The sequence below is a fragment of the Delphinapterus leucas genome, chromosome 14 (genome assembly GCF_059928025.1).
Source record: "Delphinapterus leucas isolate spDelLeu-1000000601 "Yukka" chromosome 14, BTC_Dleu_Yukka2, whole genome shotgun sequence".
NCBI lineage: Eukaryota > Metazoa > Chordata > Mammalia > Artiodactyla > Monodontidae > Delphinapterus > Delphinapterus leucas.
This window is the reverse complement of record NC_143142.1, coordinates 65,928,482-65,947,697: the sequence shown is the minus strand read 5'-3', so window position 1 is coordinate 65,947,697 and position 19,216 is coordinate 65,928,482. Positions and strand designations below refer to the sequence as shown.

General features: G+C 52.9%; 1 protein-coding gene across 9 annotated transcripts in view; it reads left to right on the top strand.

Annotated features, from left to right (window-relative positions):
- Positions 1-19,216, top strand: part of MYO5B (myosin VB) — a 387,835-nt gene that overhangs the window by 358,678 nt on the left and 9,941 nt on the right. For all 9 annotated transcript variants that reach the window (XR_016387637.1, XR_016387636.1, XM_089895168.1 and 6 more), the window contains 6 exons: positions 8,462-8,660; positions 10,160-10,253; positions 11,594-11,737; positions 14,465-14,616; positions 15,188-15,277; positions 17,843-17,993. Coding sequence is in view for 7 of the 9 variants with exons in the window: in XM_089895168.1 (XP_089751294.1) it covers positions 8,462-8,660; positions 10,160-10,253; positions 11,594-11,737; positions 14,465-14,616; positions 15,188-15,277; positions 17,843-17,993 (830 nt within the window). In the remaining 2 variants the exon portion in view is untranslated. The remainder of the gene's footprint in view (positions 1-8,461; positions 8,661-10,159; positions 10,254-11,593; positions 11,738-14,464; positions 14,617-15,187; positions 15,278-17,842; positions 17,994-19,216) is intronic.

The window sequence follows — 19,216 nt, the reverse complement described above, 5'->3', positions numbered from 1 at the left end:
GCCTGTAACTGAGTCCAGGTAGAATCCGAAGGCCAGACTCCCAGGCTGGGCTGCCCCCAGCCCGCTGTGTAGGTGATCAGAAGGTGAGGGTATTTTAGCAGGCCCCCAGGCCTGAATTTCCCAGGAGGAAATTCAGTTTCTTTCAAGAGGAGGGAAAGAAGGAAATGAAGGTGAATCTCCGAATGCCAAAACTGAGTCAAGATGGAGTCATTTTAAATCACCTTGGGTGAAGATAAGAAATGAGGTGAATAAGAAAAAGGAACACAGGTGATATTTAAAAATTTTTTAAGAGGAAGAAGGAAACTGGGAACTTGGTGCTGACAAGCGAGTGTGCTTAGCTTTCTGATCTTCATGGACCGTCGCTGTTATCAGCCCCCTTTTTGTTCATCCAGATGGTTGTTAGGCATCCAGACCTAAGTATAGGTTTCCCAGGGGATGCTTAATACCCTGGATTTGTCTTCCTTTGCAGCAATAATGATGATGGTGATAAAATAAAAATAGCTTTTCTTATGTCTTAAAATAATTCAGTTCCCAGCAAACCCAGGGTACAATAGGGAATTAAGAGCCTGTGAAACCGAGTTAAGTATAGAAAGGAGCCTCTGCCTCGGGGAAGGGAAGCCAGAGGAACCAGTGCCCCAGTTGCCCCGCACCTGGAAATGACATTGGTGGGCTTGTCTCTCTTCCAATTCCTTGAATCCCAGCAGCAAGGAAGGACAGCAGTGGGCAGGCTGGCAGGGCAGGAGGATTAGGATGCGACCTGGAGCCCAGACAGCGAGGGCGTCCTTTCCAACAAGGGCTGCTCCCTGCAGAGGTGCTTTGAAGACAGAGTTGCTTTTCCTGTAGTGGAGAGTGTTCTGGTTGAAATGTAACTTGTATTATGCAGGGATGATTTTGGAGTTGGGGCGATTGGAGAATCTGTGGTCTCCCTAGAAAAACGTATACACTGAATTTTGCTTCGATTTCTGGAGGGAGTACAGACACACACACCCCACCCAATCACAGCCCCTCTAAGAGTACTGGTCTCCAAGTTCAGAACTTTTTCACTTGCTAACTTTCATAGTTTAAAGAGTTCTTTTTTGACCTTTGCAACTGTGTCTTTTGTTTTCAAATTTGGAGCGAGAAGCCAGTGTTGAGGGCCTGCTCTGAGAATAGCCACAGGAATATGTAGAGCACTTCTGCTTCCAAACGCTCTCTCATTTTCACATCTGGGGAACTAAGAGAAACCAGCAACGTTATTACCATTTTATAAATGGCAGAACTAGGGTAAAGAGGAGGCTGGTCCGTGCCCCAGAGTTGGGCTGCAGCAGACAGGCTGGGTGTTTGGAGAGGCCGTCTTCTCAGGGCTGTCTGGAGCCAAGTGCATCAGGGTCTTCCCGGGAGAGACGGGCAGGTGGGCTGGGAGACAGAGGTTGCTGCTGCTCTCGGGCTGGCCTCGCCTCTGGGCGTGCACCCAGGTCACAGAGCTGCGTGGGGGCAGGGGTGTTGCCGGGGCTCAGGTCTGGCTCCAGGAACATGTTCCTTTCGCTGCTGGCCCGTTCCACCCAAGCCTTCCCAAATCTGTGGAACTCCAGAGCAAGACTTAGGGCGCATTCTTGGACCTTTTCTTAGGTCCCAAGAAACCTCCTTGCAGGTCCTCTCCACCCAGCAGGTGCTGGGAAACTACATGAGGCCCTGGGCACAGAGAGCAGGTTTGCTGTTGCCACCTGGGCTTGGGCAGCTGACCCTGGGGTTATTACTCACCCCCTAACGGGCCTGCGCAGGAGGATGGAGACCTGGTCTCATCAGGAAGGGGTACGTGCAGCCGCCTTAGGGTGGCTTGGAGTTTACGGTTCCTTTGGCCTTGAGCCCCAGCTGCTGCAGGCTGTCCTGCTGGGCAGGGCGAAGGAGAGGCAGCTTGACTCTACTCAGCTTCTCTCACAGACCCAGCTCAGCTGCTCCTAGAAGCTCTCAGCTTTCTCCTAGGGGGTGATCATTCCCTTATCTTCCCCCAAATTCTGTTGGTCCTGAGCCATCAGCACAACTTCTGTCTCCTGTAACTCCATGGCATAGCCATATTTATCCATAAACAGCTCCCTCCTCTGTGGCCAGGCCTGTGGTTTCAGCATTCCTCTTGCTCCTGGTATTGGGGTCGCTGCCTCCCATTTCTCAGAGATCCCGAATCTCTTGGCCAGTTGGGTAGAAAGTCTGGGTGGGAAGTAAAGAAATGAGAACATCCATGGAGCACAAAGCGGTCTTTGTAGAAGTGGGACACCGAGCTGGCTGGAACTTTGCCTGTGTCTGTCCATGTGGCGGCAGGTCCTTCCGCTGGGCAGAGGGCCGGTCGTTGGGTCCTAGGTTTCACAGTCTCCACAGAGGGAAAGTAATATTATCCCAGGCCTTTTCTGGTGCGCGCCATTTCCAGTTTTAGGTTGTATACTGCCGATCTAGAAGAAACCTCTCCCATGACACAGCTGAGCACTTTCACTCACAGTGAAGGAGGAGGCCGGGGCCGCGTGGGTGATTGGCCCAGGCAGGAGCTCCCTAGCCGAGGGGAGCCGTTGCCTGGGCGCTGTCAGAAGCTCTGCCCGCTGCTTACTCTTGTGTGTGTCTCTGGCCTCTTTGGGAACAGGGCTCAGCACAGGGGCATATACACGGGAGGTTCTCCATGAATATGGGTTGGTATTAAGTTACATCAAGACTTAGCTTTATTTTAAAAAGTACTTTCCATTGAGCTTGTTTGGGGGTTTCCTTCTCAAACCACTAGGGGGCGCTCCCTCACCGGCCCTCGCCCCCAGTGGTGTGGAGGAGGGGGAGGGAGACCCCTTCAACGGGAACAAAAGATGGGCCTGGAGTTGGTTGACTGGTTTTTTTTTCTTCTTCTTGTTTTTTCAACATCTTTATTGGAGTATAATTGCTTTACAATGGTGTGTTAGTTTCTGCTTTATAACAAAGTGAATCAGTTATACATATACATATGTTCCCATATCTCTTCCCTCTTGCGTCTCCCTCCCTCCCACCCTCCCTATCCCAGCCCTCCAGGCGGTCACAAAGCACCGAGCTGATCTCCCTGTGCTATGCGGCTGCCTCCCACTAGCTATCTACTTTACATTTGGTTGTGTATATATGTCCATGCCACTCTCACTTCGTCCCAGCTTACCCTTCCCCCTCCCCGTGTCTTCAAGTGTGCCTGACGTCCTGAGCCCCATGGGACAACTGGGCTGCACAGCACTCTAATCTTTGTGCACCATGCCTGGATGTTATTACAGAATTAGGAATGCTAACTTCCTCACAGCAGGTCTCAGCAGTACACGCGTGCCCCCCTGCAGAGGGAGTCTGCTGGGAGCCGTAGGAGTGCGGGGACCCTCAGAGGCTGGCAGCCCCTCCTCACGGTCTGGGGGGCCAGCCAGCGTGAGGCAGGAAAGGGCTTGAGACCGAGGCCGGGAGACAGGGCGCCTGCGTTCTAGCCTAGGTGTCAGTGTCAGGAGGTCATCTCCCCCTTGGTGTCCCTGCACACGTGGAAATGAGATAGTTGGAGGAAGGGATCCCCGAGGGCCCCTTCAGCAATGACACACCCACCTCTGGGCCCGACCCAAGGATGACCCCAACAGTGCCAGGAGTTATTCCCAGTGACCCACCCTCTGGGTTAAAGCACTAGCTCAGTAGATGCTAAAAGGCCCTGAGTTCAATGTAAGTGTTAACAGCTGGGAAGGGAAAGGCCTAAGCTATCGGCTCCCCGCTTCGCACAGCCCAGGCTATGTGTGGATTGGCAAGGATAATGGGACACACAGACCAGCTGAGAGCTAAGCAGGGCAGGGCCGGCAGAGTCTACAAGCAAAGGCAGTATCTGGAGAAGCCAGGCCTGTGTGAGGTCCCAGGGCAAGCACCCAGCCGGAGGGAGAACAAGCGTTACCAGGAAGCAGAGGCCAGAGTGGCTCCCAAAGCATCCTCATCACTAGCTTTCCCTCTGCTCCTTTTCATCGACTCCAGAGTCGGGCCTGCTGTCTGTGTGACCAGCTGTGCCCAAGAAGCAGCCTGGGTGAGCCCCCCAAGGGCTGGGCCCTGCCTCATGAGGCAGAGCCGGGGGGAGGTATAATGGGTGGCTGCACCCCCAGACCTCACACACAGCCTGACAGCAGGGCATAGGAAGGGGTTACTGGTCCTGATAGCAAGCAGTGTGAACGCAGCTCCTGCTTCGTGATTCCTGCCAGGAAAACTGGGATCCAACCGGCAGGAGCAGAGGCCTCTGGGAGCAGGGACTGAGGGGCCGAAATCTAGTGGGGACAGCAGGGCTCTGCCTGCCGCCCACCACCCAGCCCCGCTGGCCTTCGAGGGCCTCACGTGTGCCCGGGGCTGTGTGGGGTTGGGGGAGGTCCGTGCTGGGGGAGTATGTGACATGTGCCTGGTCTCCAGGAGCTGTGCTGCTGGCATTGGGCAAACACAGGGCAAATGGAGAGGATAAAATAACTCGCAAATAGGAGGCATCTGGCCTCCTGCTTTCCCAGCTGAGTAAATAGGAGTAATGCAGTTGGGTCCCAAGGTTAAGGGGAGAAAGCTCAGTGCTCATCACGCTGGTTATTATTAGCAAAGTTAATAACAACTGTTTCTTTATGCAAGACTGCAGTGAGGACAGGAGTTGAGATGAGTTAATACTTTTCTGCCCTTAAGAAGTGACAGGAAGGAAACGCACATTACAAAGCAGGCAAAATATGTGGTCTCCTTCCCTGTCCTCTCGGAGCCAGATGTCCCCAAGGTGCCGCCCTGCTGCTCCCCAGATCCGGCATCTGGGAGGCCGCCGACCCTGCCCTGTACAGTTAGCCCCTGCTCAGTGTCTGCACCTTCCACCCTGCGCAGGTCCTCTCCTCCCTGCCCTGTTTGCATCTCTCCTGATTCTCCCTTTCTTTTCCCAATCCTCCTGGTAGTGGGAAGGACCGTGAGCGAGCACAGGTAAATGCCTCTGCCCTGCCCATGCTAAAGATAAGCAGAAAAAGCGCCACCCTCTGCTCTGTCTTCAGGCCTGGGGTGATCAGTGATCCCACAGGAGGAGGTGCTGGTGATGGGAGGGAAAGGAGGGGAGCTGGGTGTTCTGGAGCCTTCCCTCCTGCCTTTCCACACCTTGGCTGTAGTATCTCTTCCCCGGGCTCTCTGCTGCCCTCTCTCTCCCTCTACACTGGACGCCCTGTTTTTCTGTCCTTTATTTCTAGCAAGACTGAGGATTGGGGATACTTGAATGAAGATGGAGAGCTCGGCTTGGCCTACCAAGGCCTAAAGCAAGTTGCCAGGTCAAATGTGTGCCTTTCTTCCTGTGTCTGCTCTGTTCTGTCCGCTTGTGTCTATGCTTAATTGTTTTTCAGCTGGAGTGGATGCAAGGGCACAGTTCGCGGGGGTGAGACGGGGAGGGGTGTTGGCGGGTAGCCCCTTGCATCATCGTCTGTCACTTTGTGTGAAGGCTGCTTGTTTGGGTCAAGGTGGTAGCACTAGATGGCTCACCGGGACCTCAGAGACCACCGGCTGCAGCTCACTCACTCTGCAGGTGAAGGAATAGACCAGAGGGAGTTAACATGGCAGCAGGTGCACAGCTCTCTAGAACGAGGGGAATTTCATTCTGTGGGTTTCTGAGTCTGTGCTGCTTCCGTGCTACACATTGACCATCCTGACTGCAGGATCAGTCAAGAGCATCGGCTGCACTTGTGCTGCCGGCCGTGCTCCAAGCACAGGGGTCCTGGCAGCCTGCCCTCCAGCACGTGTGCCAGTCGCCATTGCGGTGACTGCCTGGACCTCATAAGAGCTGACCCGCCCAGCGCCCAGTGTGCTTCAGGGTCGCCATGTCTGACCCTCACCACGCACTCACAGGGCAAGGACACTGGGGCTTGCAGGGTGTGAGGAACTTGCTGCTTGAGCAGAACATCCAGAATGTGAACCTGGTTCCATTTGCTACTGGAGGCTGAATCCGTAACCCTTTTGGCCATCAGCCCTGGGTGATCAGCTTAGCAAAGGAAGTTAAATGTGCGCAGAATTAACACAACCTGACGATCACATCGCACGTTTCCTGCCAGCACGTGGCTTTTCAGGGCTGTGACATAGCTTCGTGCACTTGAGATTCCCAACAATAGGCTTGTCTCCCAGGAGAGGAAACAGGCTGGGCGAGGTGGCGTGAGTGCTGTGCCCAGCGCCCTCGGCCTGATGCCGGCGGGCTGGAGCGGGAGCCCAGTGCCTCTCGCATCGTCTCCTGAGTTCTGCCTGCTGATGACATCGTGGAGGTCCCGTTACAGTATCAAGAGCCTCTCTTCTTGGCAGAAGAAAGTTGAGGTCAGCTGGTTCTCAAGGCAGCATGTCTCCCGGCTGTGGGTTCAAACATGGCCCCACCTGTGAGCAACATGACATCTGGCTTCATTTCCTCTCTGGTAGAATGTGGATCAGAATCAGACCTGCCTCCTCGGGTCATTGCAAGGAATAGATGAAGGTGAAGCACTTTGCACGTGCCTGCCACGTAGAAGGCATGGAATAAACCTTAGCTGCTACTTGCACTATAGTGGCTATGTTGGAGTAAGATCAAATTCCTGTCCCATCTAGAAGTTTGTTTTATTTCGGGGTGGGAGGGGGAATAGGATGCGCTTTAATACATAAAGAAATGAATGCATTAATAAAACAAAGAAGGCACAGCCCTATGCCTCAGGAGATCCAGAACCAGATCTGCCGCTGGCAGTGGCCTCAAACCTCTCTCACGCTTAGTTTTCTCACCTGCTAAGTCAGGGGTTCTCCGACTTTGCACAGAACCCTGGACTAAGTCACCCAACTACAGTCTACATGGAGGATAAGAAAGATGTGAGCAGCAAACTCACAGTGCAACCCGGGAACTAATCCTTCGGTCAAAGTTCCTAGAGTCCAAGCGTTCCAGTCTATTTCTCTCATTAAATTTATAACTTACTGGTGATTACTTTTAGTTTATTGTAGCCAAGATTGTATGTTATCTAAATATCGTGTGTCCCCTAAAAATGCTGATTCAATTACCAAATTACTTTCCACAGTCCTCGCATTGTTGTTTTCCTTTGGTAATGCTGCCTGGGATGAATGCGTGAATCAGTCGTCCCTCCGTCATTTCTTCATTCACTCGTGTCACTTTGCTGAGAAGTCCCTGGGGCCAAGCACTGCACCTGATGCCACCGTGGAGCTGACCGAACACGGGGTCGCTTCCATCCGGGACTTCCCGGTGTAGACTTTCCCCTCTCTCTTGCTCCCTCGTAGATGTAGACTTTCCCCTCTCTCTTGCTCCCTCGTAGATTTGCTCCCTCCTGTCTTGTGGGAATTGTCTCCTCCCAGAATGATAGCAGAACTAGCAGAACTGCAGAAACATGGAACTGTCTCCTAGGCACTTCCACGGTCCTGACTCTGCTGAGCTCTCGTCACAGTCTTTGTCTGCATCCCAGGGAGAGGGTGGGGTGACCAAGTCAGGAGACTTTTGATGAAAGTTTGTTCAAGTAGTTACGCCCAAGAAGACAGCATCATAGTCATATCAGTAACTTCCTGAAGAGGAGGCTGCTTCGGAACCTTCCTTAGTTCCTTACCCATTCCCTCATAATAGAAGGTATCTCCCAGAATTGCCCAGAGAGTCTCCTGAAGCTTCTCCCCAACCTTCTCCAGATCTTCTCTAGGTCTCTCTGCTTCTTGTCATGACATCAGTTGATCTTAAACCTCCCTCCAGATCATTTGCAATTAGTCTTAGTTTCTGTTTTGACTGGGGAAAAAATGTATATAAAAGGCCAGAGATGAAGTGGGTATAAGGTAAATAAAAAGAAGGGATCTTTCTATAGAGAACAAATGTGTGGACACCAAGGGGGGAAAGCGGCAGGGAGTTGGAGGTGGTGGTGTGATGAACTGGGAGATTGGGATTGACACGTGTACACTAATATATATACGATAGATAACTAATAAGAACCTGCTGTATAAAAAATGAATAAAATTCAGAAATTAAAAAAAAAAGGTAAAAAGAAAGGATCTTTCTAAAACTTGCAGAGAATCGACTAAAGGGAAAATATGCAAGTAATATAGCTCGTTCGGTCCTCCAGAGTTTTGTCTTAGCAAGGAGATTCTTGTGAGCTTCGGGCAGACATGGACGCTTTTATTGAAAAGATGCTCTAAGAAGGTTATTTCTGCTCATGATATTTTGACATGGAGACAGTCTCTCAATCCCAGACCAGTAGACTGTGCTCAGGAACAAAGAACAAAGGGATGAGGGTGGTTGAGACAAAGGCCTAAGGCAAGGGGTGCCGTGTTTGGCCTTGACCCCCCGTCCTCCCGAGGAAGGCTGGCCTGCGCCCGCCCAGCCCCATGGACCTGCTCCCCTCCGTGTCCGTCCCCTGTTGGTTTCATGCAGTTGCTGCTGTGTCCCTGCTCGGCTGCTCCCCTGTTGCGTGTCCACGTGTGGCCCCTACTTGGGGGCACAGACGCAAGCCACCCGGTTACCTGCCCTCCTTCCCGGGTGCAGGTTGCTGGAGGCCCAGCTGCAGGCTCAGAGCCGTGAGCATGGGGAGGAGGTGGAGGGTCTCAAGGCCCAGGTGCAGGCCCTGAAGGAGGAGATGGACGAGCAGCAGCAGACCTTCTGCCAGACGCTACTGCTGTCCCCAGAGGCCCAGCTGGAGTTCGGCATCCAGCAGGAGCTGTCCCGGCTGACCAATGAGAACCTGGTGAGTCGCCGTGCCCCGTGGAGCCCAGCTCTGGGAGGTCACGTTCTAGAAGCAAAGGGGACCGGGAGTGGCCTTTCGCCAAGTGGACAAGGTTCATGTGCTTGGCCCTGTGGTAGGAGTAGAGAGTCTAGAAATCTACAGTCAGCAAGTGTTTGTGGAGCTATTTTATTTATCTGTTAATGTATAACTAACCTCCCCAAAACTTAGCAGCCTAGAATAGCAACCACATTTTGTGGGTCAGGAATTCTGGCAGGGCTCAGTGGGGGTGACTTGTCTCTGCTCTACTGTGGTTGGAGGGGGCTGGAGGACATAGACAGCCCCAGTCCTGTGTCTGGGGCCTCAGTTCCCCTCCACGTGATCTGCTCTCTGCACACATGTGGCCATCTTTCATTGGACCACCGTGGGCTGCTTTACACGGCAGCTGACTTCCAACAGGATGAGCTGGGAGGCCTCTTAAAGTCTAGTCCCAGAACTGGCCCAGGGTCGCTTCTGCCACATTCTGTTGGTTAAGACAAATCTGGGCAGGTTGAGTGATGGGGATGGACTCTTCCTCTTGCTGGAGGGGAGGAATGGTTGGTAGCCATCCTGGCAGTAACCAAAGGAGCCGGGCAGATGCCAGAGAAATGAAAGACAGTCTCTGTCCTCAGAGAGCTAACAGGCTAGTAGGGGAAGCAAGACATGTTAAAAAAAAGAAGAGAAAGAAGATGGTGTTTCCAAAAGCATAATTCTACATGGGATTAACAAGTATTACAGAAAAAGAATTGTAGGGGAGGCTTGACCTGAGGCAGGAGGCACGAAAGGGACATCACCCATGCAGAGGAGGAAGGAGAAAGGGGGTCCAGATGTTTTCCGAGGTTCCACAGGGGCATGTTTGCTTCTGTCTCCTGCGTCACTCCTAGTCACAGTGTCTCTGACGGTTGTGGAGCTTCCTGCCTCCACTGCCCAGCTGGGTCAGGGTGACAGTAATGCTGTTCCAGGTCCCGGGGGCTGATTTTCTCCCTGTGGTGGTGGCTGCTAGGAGTTAGGCAGCCACTGAGGGGCCCGGGCCAAGAGCCTGTTTTGCTCCTGGGCCCCAGGTAACCTCGCTGGCCTGCAGGCTCGTCCAGCTGACACCTCCCCGCTGCACTCTCATGCCTTCACCTGTCCATTCCTTCCCAGGGCACCTCCCAGCCACCTGAGGACCCTGAGGCTGAGGGTCTCCTGGTGGTTGGCATGGCAACCTGAGGAGGCTTGGCCTAGAGAACTGGGGGTTGGGCCGGGCACCAGGCAGCCTGAGCCCAGAGGAGTCTGCCGTCCGGGCTGAGAGAACACTGTGACCCATCTCCCACTTCATGGGTCCAGACCCGGGGAGCAGCAGGCTGCTTGGGGCGGACCTCCTGCTGGACCCGGGGCCTGGCCTCCTCGATGGCTGCCTGTGAGCCAGGCTGGGCCCCGGATCCCACCCCTGCCCTCCAGGGCAGGATTAGATCTGTTCTCACACTGCTTTCTTCTGCTTTTAGGACCTTAAAGAACTGGTGGAAAAGCTGGAGAAGAACGAGAGGAAGCTCAAAAAGCAACTGAAGATTTACATGAAGAAAGTCCAGGACCTGGAAGGTAGGGTGTGAACGCGGGTGTCGTGAGGCACAAGTGTGCTCGGCCACCCTCAGGGAGGGCACTGCCTGCCCGCCCGACACTTCCACTTCCCCCACCTGCTGCCGCCCCTGCCCGGGGCAGTCACGTGACACAATCACGCAGACCCCAGGAGCTCCCCCAGTCTCAGTTTGCCGGAACCTGCACTAATGATCCACAAACCTAGCAGGTGTTTGGGTGCTGACTCAAGCTATGCGGGGAGGGGCAGCTGAGACGGTGGCCCTGTGGTCCTGCGTTCAGAGGGCTTAAAGCTGGGAGGCAATACCTTCTGGTTCGAAAGAATGCTCCAAAATATAAAGGCCCAAACCACGGGGGCCCTTCTCCACGCTGCAGTAGTCAGGGAGAGAGGTCAGTTCTGTGGTTAAACTTCCCAGCTGGAATCTGGCCCAGAGAGGTCAGGCAGAGATTTAAATCAGTCTCCCAGAAACCCCCAGAATGTTCTCTTTCCTTGACTCCCCGCTGCAGATCTAATCATGTCACTCCCCACCCTTTAAACAGCCTGCCTTGCTGGGAAACCTTTCTTTGTCCCCTCACCACCTGGGATACCCCCCCATCCTTCCACCTCAGCTCAGGAGTTACGTCCTCAGGGTTCCAGTCCCCTCTTTTGCTGTCCTGACACCACACAGCTACGTCACAGTTCCCATCATAGGTATTGTTTAATCACCTGCTTATGTCCACCTGCTGCTCTGGACGAGGCTGTAGGAGGGCAGGGCTGTGTCCTGTTCAGCCTTGGGCCGTTGCCCCCATACCCCACATGTCCTTCTCCATCTTTGGATTTCTCTTTTCTGTTCCTAGAGTTCTCAAACTCCTGGTCACTCAGGCTTTTTCTTCTCCCCCACCTCCTCCCCTCCCTCTTTCCCCCTCCCTCCTTCTGTCCTGTCCCCTTCCTCCCTCTCTCCATCCCTCCTTCCTTCCCTCCCCCTCCCTCCTCCCCTTCCCTCCCTCCTTCCTTCCCTTTCTTACAGCTGGGTGGAGAAAAAGAAACAGCTCCCCAGCCGGATGGTTGTACATCCTGCACCTCACATCCTTCCCGAGTTTTCTCTGGTCCAAAACCTGCCTGTTGCCATTTTGGGTGTTTCCCCAGCCCCTGTCCTGAGTGGCCCCCAGTGCCTGATGCTAAGCTCCTCTGGTCACACTTGGAGTGTGGCCCAGGCTGCAGGGACAGACCATGTAAGGAGTGTGACAGCCCAGAGAACCCAGAACCCTGGGGCCCCAGGCCCCAACCCCACCCAGCTGAAATGACCCCACCCCCGGGCCTGAGCCTGGAGGTCCCAGTTCATCCTCCGTCCCTCTCTCCTGTTCAGCTGCCCAGGCACTGGCCCAGAGTGAGAGGAGGCGCCACGAGCTCAACAGGCAGGTCACCGTGCAGCGGAAAGAGAAGGACTTCCAGGGCATGCTGGAGTACCACAAGGAGGATGAGGCCCTGCTCATTCGGAATCTGGTGACAGGTCAGGCCCTCTGTGGCATCCCACCCCCAGCCCCTCCTCCTGCACCTCCTGCACACCCCCCATCCCACAGACACCCCCGCCCTCTTCCTCCTCCCCCATCCTCCATCCCCCAGCCACTCTCAGCCACCACCGCGAGCTGCTGCGCTTCTGATCAGCTCCCAGGTGATAGTGATGCTGGGGTTAGTGTGTGGGCTGCCCCCGGGGCCGCATGCAGGGCTCCGGGGAGCTGCTTTCCTTGCCAGCCCCGGGCCTGGTTTGCCATTTGTACCAGCTCCGACCCCTCTGGTCTTACATCCCATCTGGCTGCAACATGCCAGCCTTCCTGCTCTGTGTTCAGCCCAGTTCATTAGCCTGCAGAGCTGGCAGGAAGAGTCCTGGACCAAAAAAGGAGGGGTCTTTGGTGGTCTGGTCCTCTGGCCTCTGAACTACTAGCTCCATTCTCCAGTCTCTCAGTTTTCCCATCTGTAAAATGGGGATGAGGATACTGACCCCGCCCACCCCACACTTGAAATATGACAAAGGTGAAAGTGCTGTGTTAAAGCTGCGAAACCCTTCTCGAATGTGAGGAATTCAAAGAGGTGGTAGCTTTTGCAGGGGTATTTGGAGTTCAAATAAGAGGTAAATGTTACTTTAGAGAAGTGTACGTTTATCGAAGTCCCAGTCTGCTGAGTACTGGGCCAAGGGCTGCAGGAAGAACGGAGCGTGACTTCAGCCTAGCACAGGTTTTGCTTCAGCTCTTTGTTTTGGGTATTTTTAATAGCTGAGTATTCTGCTCTTTTTATAAAGGTTAATTTCCCCACAATTGCCTGACTACTAAATGTGATGTAAGTTCACCTCAAGTTTCCTTAACCAGGCTGCATCTTGTTCAGACACCGTTAGGAATGAGCCTTTAATCTCTGATGAATGAAACTCAAAGTTCAGAGAATCAGAGCATCAGAGCAAAAAGAATAATAATGGTGGAGGCTGCTTGTACCAGCCAGTGGGTGGCTCCCTCCCATGGTCATCGCTCAGGTGGCCCCAGGCCAGCTCATCTGCTAAGCCGCCTGCACACAGCACTGGTCACCTTCCCTCCAAAAGACCCTTCCGCACGAACACCGGGATTCCACTGATCACGGCTCAGGCACCCAGTGTTGGCTGGTTACTGTGGACAATGGAGGAAAGTAGAGCCATGGTCCCTGCCCCCAAGACGCTACCATTTAGCTGCTACGGGACTCAAATCACAATAGAAAGTTCCAAGGCAGGACAAGCTATCTGCAATCTGCATACGGGTCAGCCTCGAAGCAAGAAGCTGTAGGTTGGAAGTCTGGGCCTTAAAACACATTTTTCTGTATAAATGTTATTGGCATTCTAATTAGAGCCAAAGGCCAATCCACAGTCATCTGTTAAGCCTATGAGATGCCCAGATGTTAACCAGGTACCCAGAGTATTATGGCCTGTAGGTGTATTTGAGGCCGGGTACCCACTGGAGAAGCTGGCAGCCCCAACCCTAGACAGCCCTGACCCTAGACAGCCCTGACCCTAGACGGCCCTGACCCTAGACGGCCCTGACCCTAGACGACCTTGACCCTAGATGGCCCTGGCCCTAGACAGCCCTGGCCCTAGACCGCCCTGGCGGAAGATCTGAGGAGTTGCCCCTTCCCCTCCCCCAGCCCCCCTGCAGGTGGAGGGGAGGTGGCCTCCCTCACTGCCTTTCCAAGCCTAGACGTGGCTCCTGAGGCCTGGGCTGGGTGGAGCTTGGGGGTGGCGGTCATGAGGGTGTGGGGTGAGGCCTGGGGGTGCAGTGAGCACGCCTGGAGTCTGAGGCCCGTGGCCTTGTGCCCGGGCCTCGTGCTCGCCTTTCATCTTGCCTGTCCCTGGGCCTTTCCTCCTCCTGCTCTGGGCCCCCACCAAACACTGCTGCTCTCAGCCTGGTCTGTGCCTCCCCGGGCCCCCTCTGGCATGGAAAGCAGTCTGACAGCCTCTCCCTGGCCCTCCAGGGGCTTTGGCAGGAAAGGACCAAAAGGCTGAGCAGGAGTCTGCAGTTCACGGGGAGGCCCACCAGCCGCTTCCGGTCCTGCCAGAGCACACGGGGTGGCGGTTTAGAGGAGCGGAGTTGGGGGGGAGGGGAGGGGGGAGCAGCTGTCCCTGAGTGTGGCCAGGCTACCGCTGGCCAAGAGGGAGGCGGCGGCGTGGGGAGGGGAGAGCGGCTGTGGCCAGTCAGCGGCCTGCTTCACCTGCTGCCTCCGAGGCTGTCCGGGCGGCGGGCGCTGCCATGCAGTTGGCCGAACCGAGCGCCGGACGCGCTAGAAGTTGCTGCAGCTCTCCCAGCCCCTGGCACGCGGGCTCTGTCTGCGGGAGCCAGCCTCGCCTTCTTGCAGCTGCAGGGCCCGTGTGTCCCCCACGGGAAGTGCTGGTGCAGAGGGGTGGGAAGTCCTCGCCCCGGCCGCCTGGTGAGGGAGCCAGCTGTGGGTTCTTCCCCTCCATGCCGCAAGGACGAGGAGCGAGGAGGCTGTCTGAAACAATTAGGAACATGATTTTTGTTTGTTTGGGGTTTTTAACTAGTTTCTGAAACTACCGGTAGTCAAGGTCAGAGGGAATCTGTGTATCAGGGCAGCCTCTCCCTGGCTCCTCTCCCAACCCCCATGAGGAGCTACAGGAAAATGTTAAAATTATTGGCATTGCAGGCCAGGATTCTTGCAGCCCCGAGCATCGGCTACACATCTAATTCTTGCTGTTTGTTGCCGGTAGACCTGAAGCCCCAGGCGCTGGCGGGCACCGTGCCTTGCCTCCCTGCCTACATCCTCTACATGTGCATCAGGCACGCAGACTACGTGAACGACGACCTCAAGGTGCACTCCCTGCTGACCTCCACCATCAATGGCATTAAGAAGGTCCTCAAGGTCAGTGTCCAGGCCGAAGGTGGTGGTGTGTGGGGAACTCGGGGAAAACAACAGCTCACCGCTGCTTCTCTCTGTCTGGGTTTTGTGATCGCAAGTTCTCTGAAATCTCCAGGTCTGAAGGTAAGTGACACCTGGCCTCTAGATAAACAGGATACCAGAATCTTTCGCCACGTGCTCCCCAACACCCCTTATGTTGGATCACTGATGGTGAGAACCTGCCAGGCCAGCTGGCCCAGTGCTCACAGCAGAGCCCGGGGCTGCTGGAGTCAAGCTCGTCTGTGTCACTTGGCTTTGTAGTCGTCAGCTGTAGAGGCAGCTGACGTGTGTGGACCACTGATCGGGGACCAGGGCTGGGTCGTACATCATCCCCGGTAGTGGAAGAGCAGTCACGCAGCCTCGCGGGGATGGCTGTCTTCTGTGTGACTGTGATTAGTAAGGGCCTGCTTGCCATCAGATCTGCTTGGGGCCTACTGGGTAAGAGAAGGAAACGTGGACATGGAGGGACCAGGTGAGCATCTGACCAGATGGGAACCACTTACTTATAACCAGGAACCTCTTTTTCTTTTCACAGAAGCACAATGATGACTTTGAGATGACATCGTTCTGGTTGTCCAATACCTGCCGCTTCCTGCATTGCTTGAAGCAGTACAGCGGGGATGAGGTGAGTGTAAGATAAACCCAGTCCCCTAAAGTGCACTTAAACACTGTCGAGGTGCCCCATGTTCTTCAGCAGTTAGGCCCTCGTTTCCTTGGGCTCAGCAACACGTGTTCCACTTCAGAGCACCTCAGATCTCAGGTCAGAATGGAGGGCAGAGGTTTCGGTCATAGAAGGCATCTCTGTTTTGTCCAAATGTCATTCTGAGCTGCTTTGTATCCCTTGAAGAGAGGGTGTGAGATCTTTGGAGCCCCTCTGGGACCTCAGGCTCTGGGCGTGCCTTCTGCACCTGTTCACTGGAAGCAGGAATAAGGCAGGCCTCGATGACCCCAAGGGCCCCTGGAAAGCACCCTGAATGAATAAGTGGATTTGTAGGGAAATGAATTTGCGTAACCCATCCATCATCTGAGAGCCCTCGGGACTCCCCCTGAAAACGCTGTGACCTTAATTTTCTGAAGCAGTCCTAGAAGAGCCCCATTGCTGTGAATGCAGAAAGCTCAATTGTCTGGGATGTCAGATTGTCTCCTAAGCCAACCAGTTACTTTGTCCATTTTCAGACAGACAGAGATGGTCCAAGGGAAGAGGCACAATGTAGCTGAACTACATCTGTGCAAACTGACCCTGAGGCCCAGCTTCGAGCTTCTCACCAAATTCAGTTCCTTGGCCTGAGGCCCAGCTCACCCCATCACTTAATGTTCTGCTCTGGACCTCTAGGGTCCAGCTTTATCTAGAACTCACCATTCCCACTGCTGGCCCTCGAAAGAACTTTTCCCATGCTCTGCATTCAGCCCAGTGACCTAGTAACATATGGCCCATTTTCACCCTAATTTCTCCGGTGAGAATCCCAACTCGTCCCAGGCACTGCCCACTCCCAGTGCCCTGCAGGCCTCCTTGACTTTCCTTCTCCCCTTCCTTTCACATATCTCACTCTCCACCCTCCCTCCCCAAGGCCAAGACAGTGTAAATCAATATAGTGCAACAATTTTGAAAGCTTTATTCCATCTTTTGTGCCAGAACAAGTTTTCACAGACTCTTCTCCCTGGGATAATAAAAGGGTATGCCATGCCAGTCAGTGTTGCCACCCTTGGAATGGCACTTGACTCCATCTCTCTCCTAGAATCAGAACTTTGATACAGCTGCTTTTATTTTGAAAGGGAGTGGGTTAAATATTAAAGAAATAGTGTTTACTGTATTATTGGAAGAAATGGGCTTCATTTCAAACCAGATGTCCTCTATTCTGTAACCCTGATATTATATACAAGCTTTCACTTTAAGCAGAGAACTGCATTTAAGGTTATCTCGTTGAGAATCATCACTTGACCCAATGTTGTCTGTACCCTGCAGGGAACATTACATAGGGCTAGGGAGGACCAAGAACTCCATTACGTTAGGCTATTGTTTCACGTGCTTATATTCCCAGGGACAAGACTTGAACCACAGCATAACCATATCTATGTAGCCTAAATAACAGCTATCTTGTTATCCCCTCTTCTGCCTGCTTTTTTTTTGCTTTTTTTTTTGGCTGTGTTGGGTCTTCATTGCTGCGTGCAGGCTTTCTCTAGTTGGGCTACTCTTCCTTACGGCGTGCAGGCTTCTCCTTGCGGTGGCTTCTCTTTGCTGCGGAACACGGGCTCTAGGCCTGCGGGCTTCAGTAGTTGTGGCACACGGGCTCAGTAGTTGTGGCTCGCGGGCTCTAGAGTGCAGGCTCAGAAGTTCTGGCACACGGGCTTAGTTGCTCTGCAGCATGTGGGATCTTCTCGGACCAGGGCTCAAACCCGTGACCCCTGCACTGGCAGGCGGATTTTTAACCACTGTGCCACCAGGGTAGTCCCTTCTGCCTGCTTTTGTTTTCTTTAAAAATGGATTTGTGATTTGACACAGTATGAGAGGCTTTGCCGGGGATAGTTACCCTTTTGAAAACACTGACCTTCTGGCTGCTCTTGGTTCCCCTTGGCCTGAATACAGAGAGACATTGGTCACATGAGTCCTTTTGATATTAGCAGCTCTTTGAACTTGCATGTTACTTCATCTTGTCAACATAGAAAGCTAAGAAGACATAGTGCTGTAGCTGTGGAATAATTTCAGTTCATCCATTAATTCTGATACTCAGTGATAGAATCCACATAAATTTCTCATTTTAAAAACATATACTCTGACCTGGGTACTTCTTTAGGGACTGTGTATAATCTAATATTTTAGGGTAACTTGGTATATTGGGAAGAGAATTGGGTAAAGAGTCAGAAAGCACGGATTCCCTCTTTCCCTGGACCTGCTACCAACCTTCACTTTGCTACCTTAGGGAAACTTCAGGGATTTGGACTAAACGACTGCAGCCTTTTTCATTAAGCAGTTTTGAGTCCGCTATCTGCTTAGTTTTGACACTGCCCTCAAATCTAAGAGCCATCACCGAGACCTCAAAGAACCAACAGGGTCTGGTAGAACATCATATTAGCAGACAGAGCCTGATCGGGCCCCACAAATAGGGTATTGAGAAAGTGACTGGAGGCCCAGAAGGCCTGCTGAGCATGGCAGGCCACGGAGCCTCAGCACAGCACCCATCTGCCTCTGCAGGGCTTCATGACTCAGAATACGGCGAAGCAGAATGAGCACTGTCTTAAGAATTTTGACCTCACTGAATACCGCCAGGTGCTGAGCGACCTTTCCATTCAGATCTACCAGCAGCTCATTAAAATCTCCGAGGGCCTGTTGCAGCCGATGACAGGTAAGCTGGCACGGGAGATCTCCTGCGCTCATCATGGGATCCGAAGTGAGGGTAAGCACTTCCTACATTTAGGGAACCAGGTGTCTTAGGTGCGGCCTCCAGAAAGCCAGGACCTCCCCAGTGAAGGAAGCTGAGGAGATGTGTGCCATCTACTTAAAAGCAGTTATGAACTTTGCAGCACCAGCCCGTCAAAGCATGTGATGCTTGGGTGGTGAGAGTACAGATCACTTTTCCTTTATCTCTTTTTCTGTAATATACTGTATTTCTTTTCCCAAAACAAACTAATTTCCATAAGTAATAAATATAAATTCAGAAAGTGTAAATGCATGTACAGTGAAAAGATATAATCCGCTTGCCCATATATATACTTTATTCATGGAAAAAGGAACGCATTAACTATGTTCATATAAATGAACACAGTAGTAAACGCTCATGCAATAAATATTTATTAAACATTCTGTCCAAAGCAGTACACTTGGGCACTTAACATGAAATCAGATTTGAAAATCAGAGCAGTTATTTTTTAAGTCATGAGAAAAGTGTGACACGTATATGCATCACTCACTGTGCTCCTTAAAGGCTGTTGAGGAAATAGTCTCCTGGACCATGTAAGTAATTCTTTCCCCAGGTTCTTACAACACGAGTAGGTTACAAGTGAATTCCAAGTAGGACAGAGTCCTACATGCCATCCAGAAATATATCCCTTGGGATAAGATTCATTCCAAATCCTTCTTCCTGTCTGAGACTCTTATGAGGTGCCAGTTTATTCTCACCAGACAGGGAGAACTGGGGATGTTTCATGGCTCAGGTTAAGATGATGGTTAACAGCATCAGTTCTGGAATCAGACATACCTGGGTTCAAATCCTGGCCCTGCCACTTCCTAGCAGGGTGACCTTGGGCAAGTTATTTAACCTTTTTATGCCTCAGTTTCCTCATTAGGAAATGGGTTGTTGGAAGATTAAAAGGAATACTGAATATAAAGTGCCTGACCTGTAGTTAAGTGCTGGGCAGTAAGTGTGACAGACCAGCTCACCTAAGATTTACATGGTCGGTGGCTGATGGAGAAAAGCCATTTGAACACCTATAGGCTGATCTCAGGGTCCAGGCCCAGGTCAGTGGCTGGGCCATGACTATACCCAAGTTGCTCCATTTTGGTCTCTCAGCACAGAAGCCACAACAGAATTAAGTCGGTACGTGCCTTTTACCTCTGTCCCATCACCAA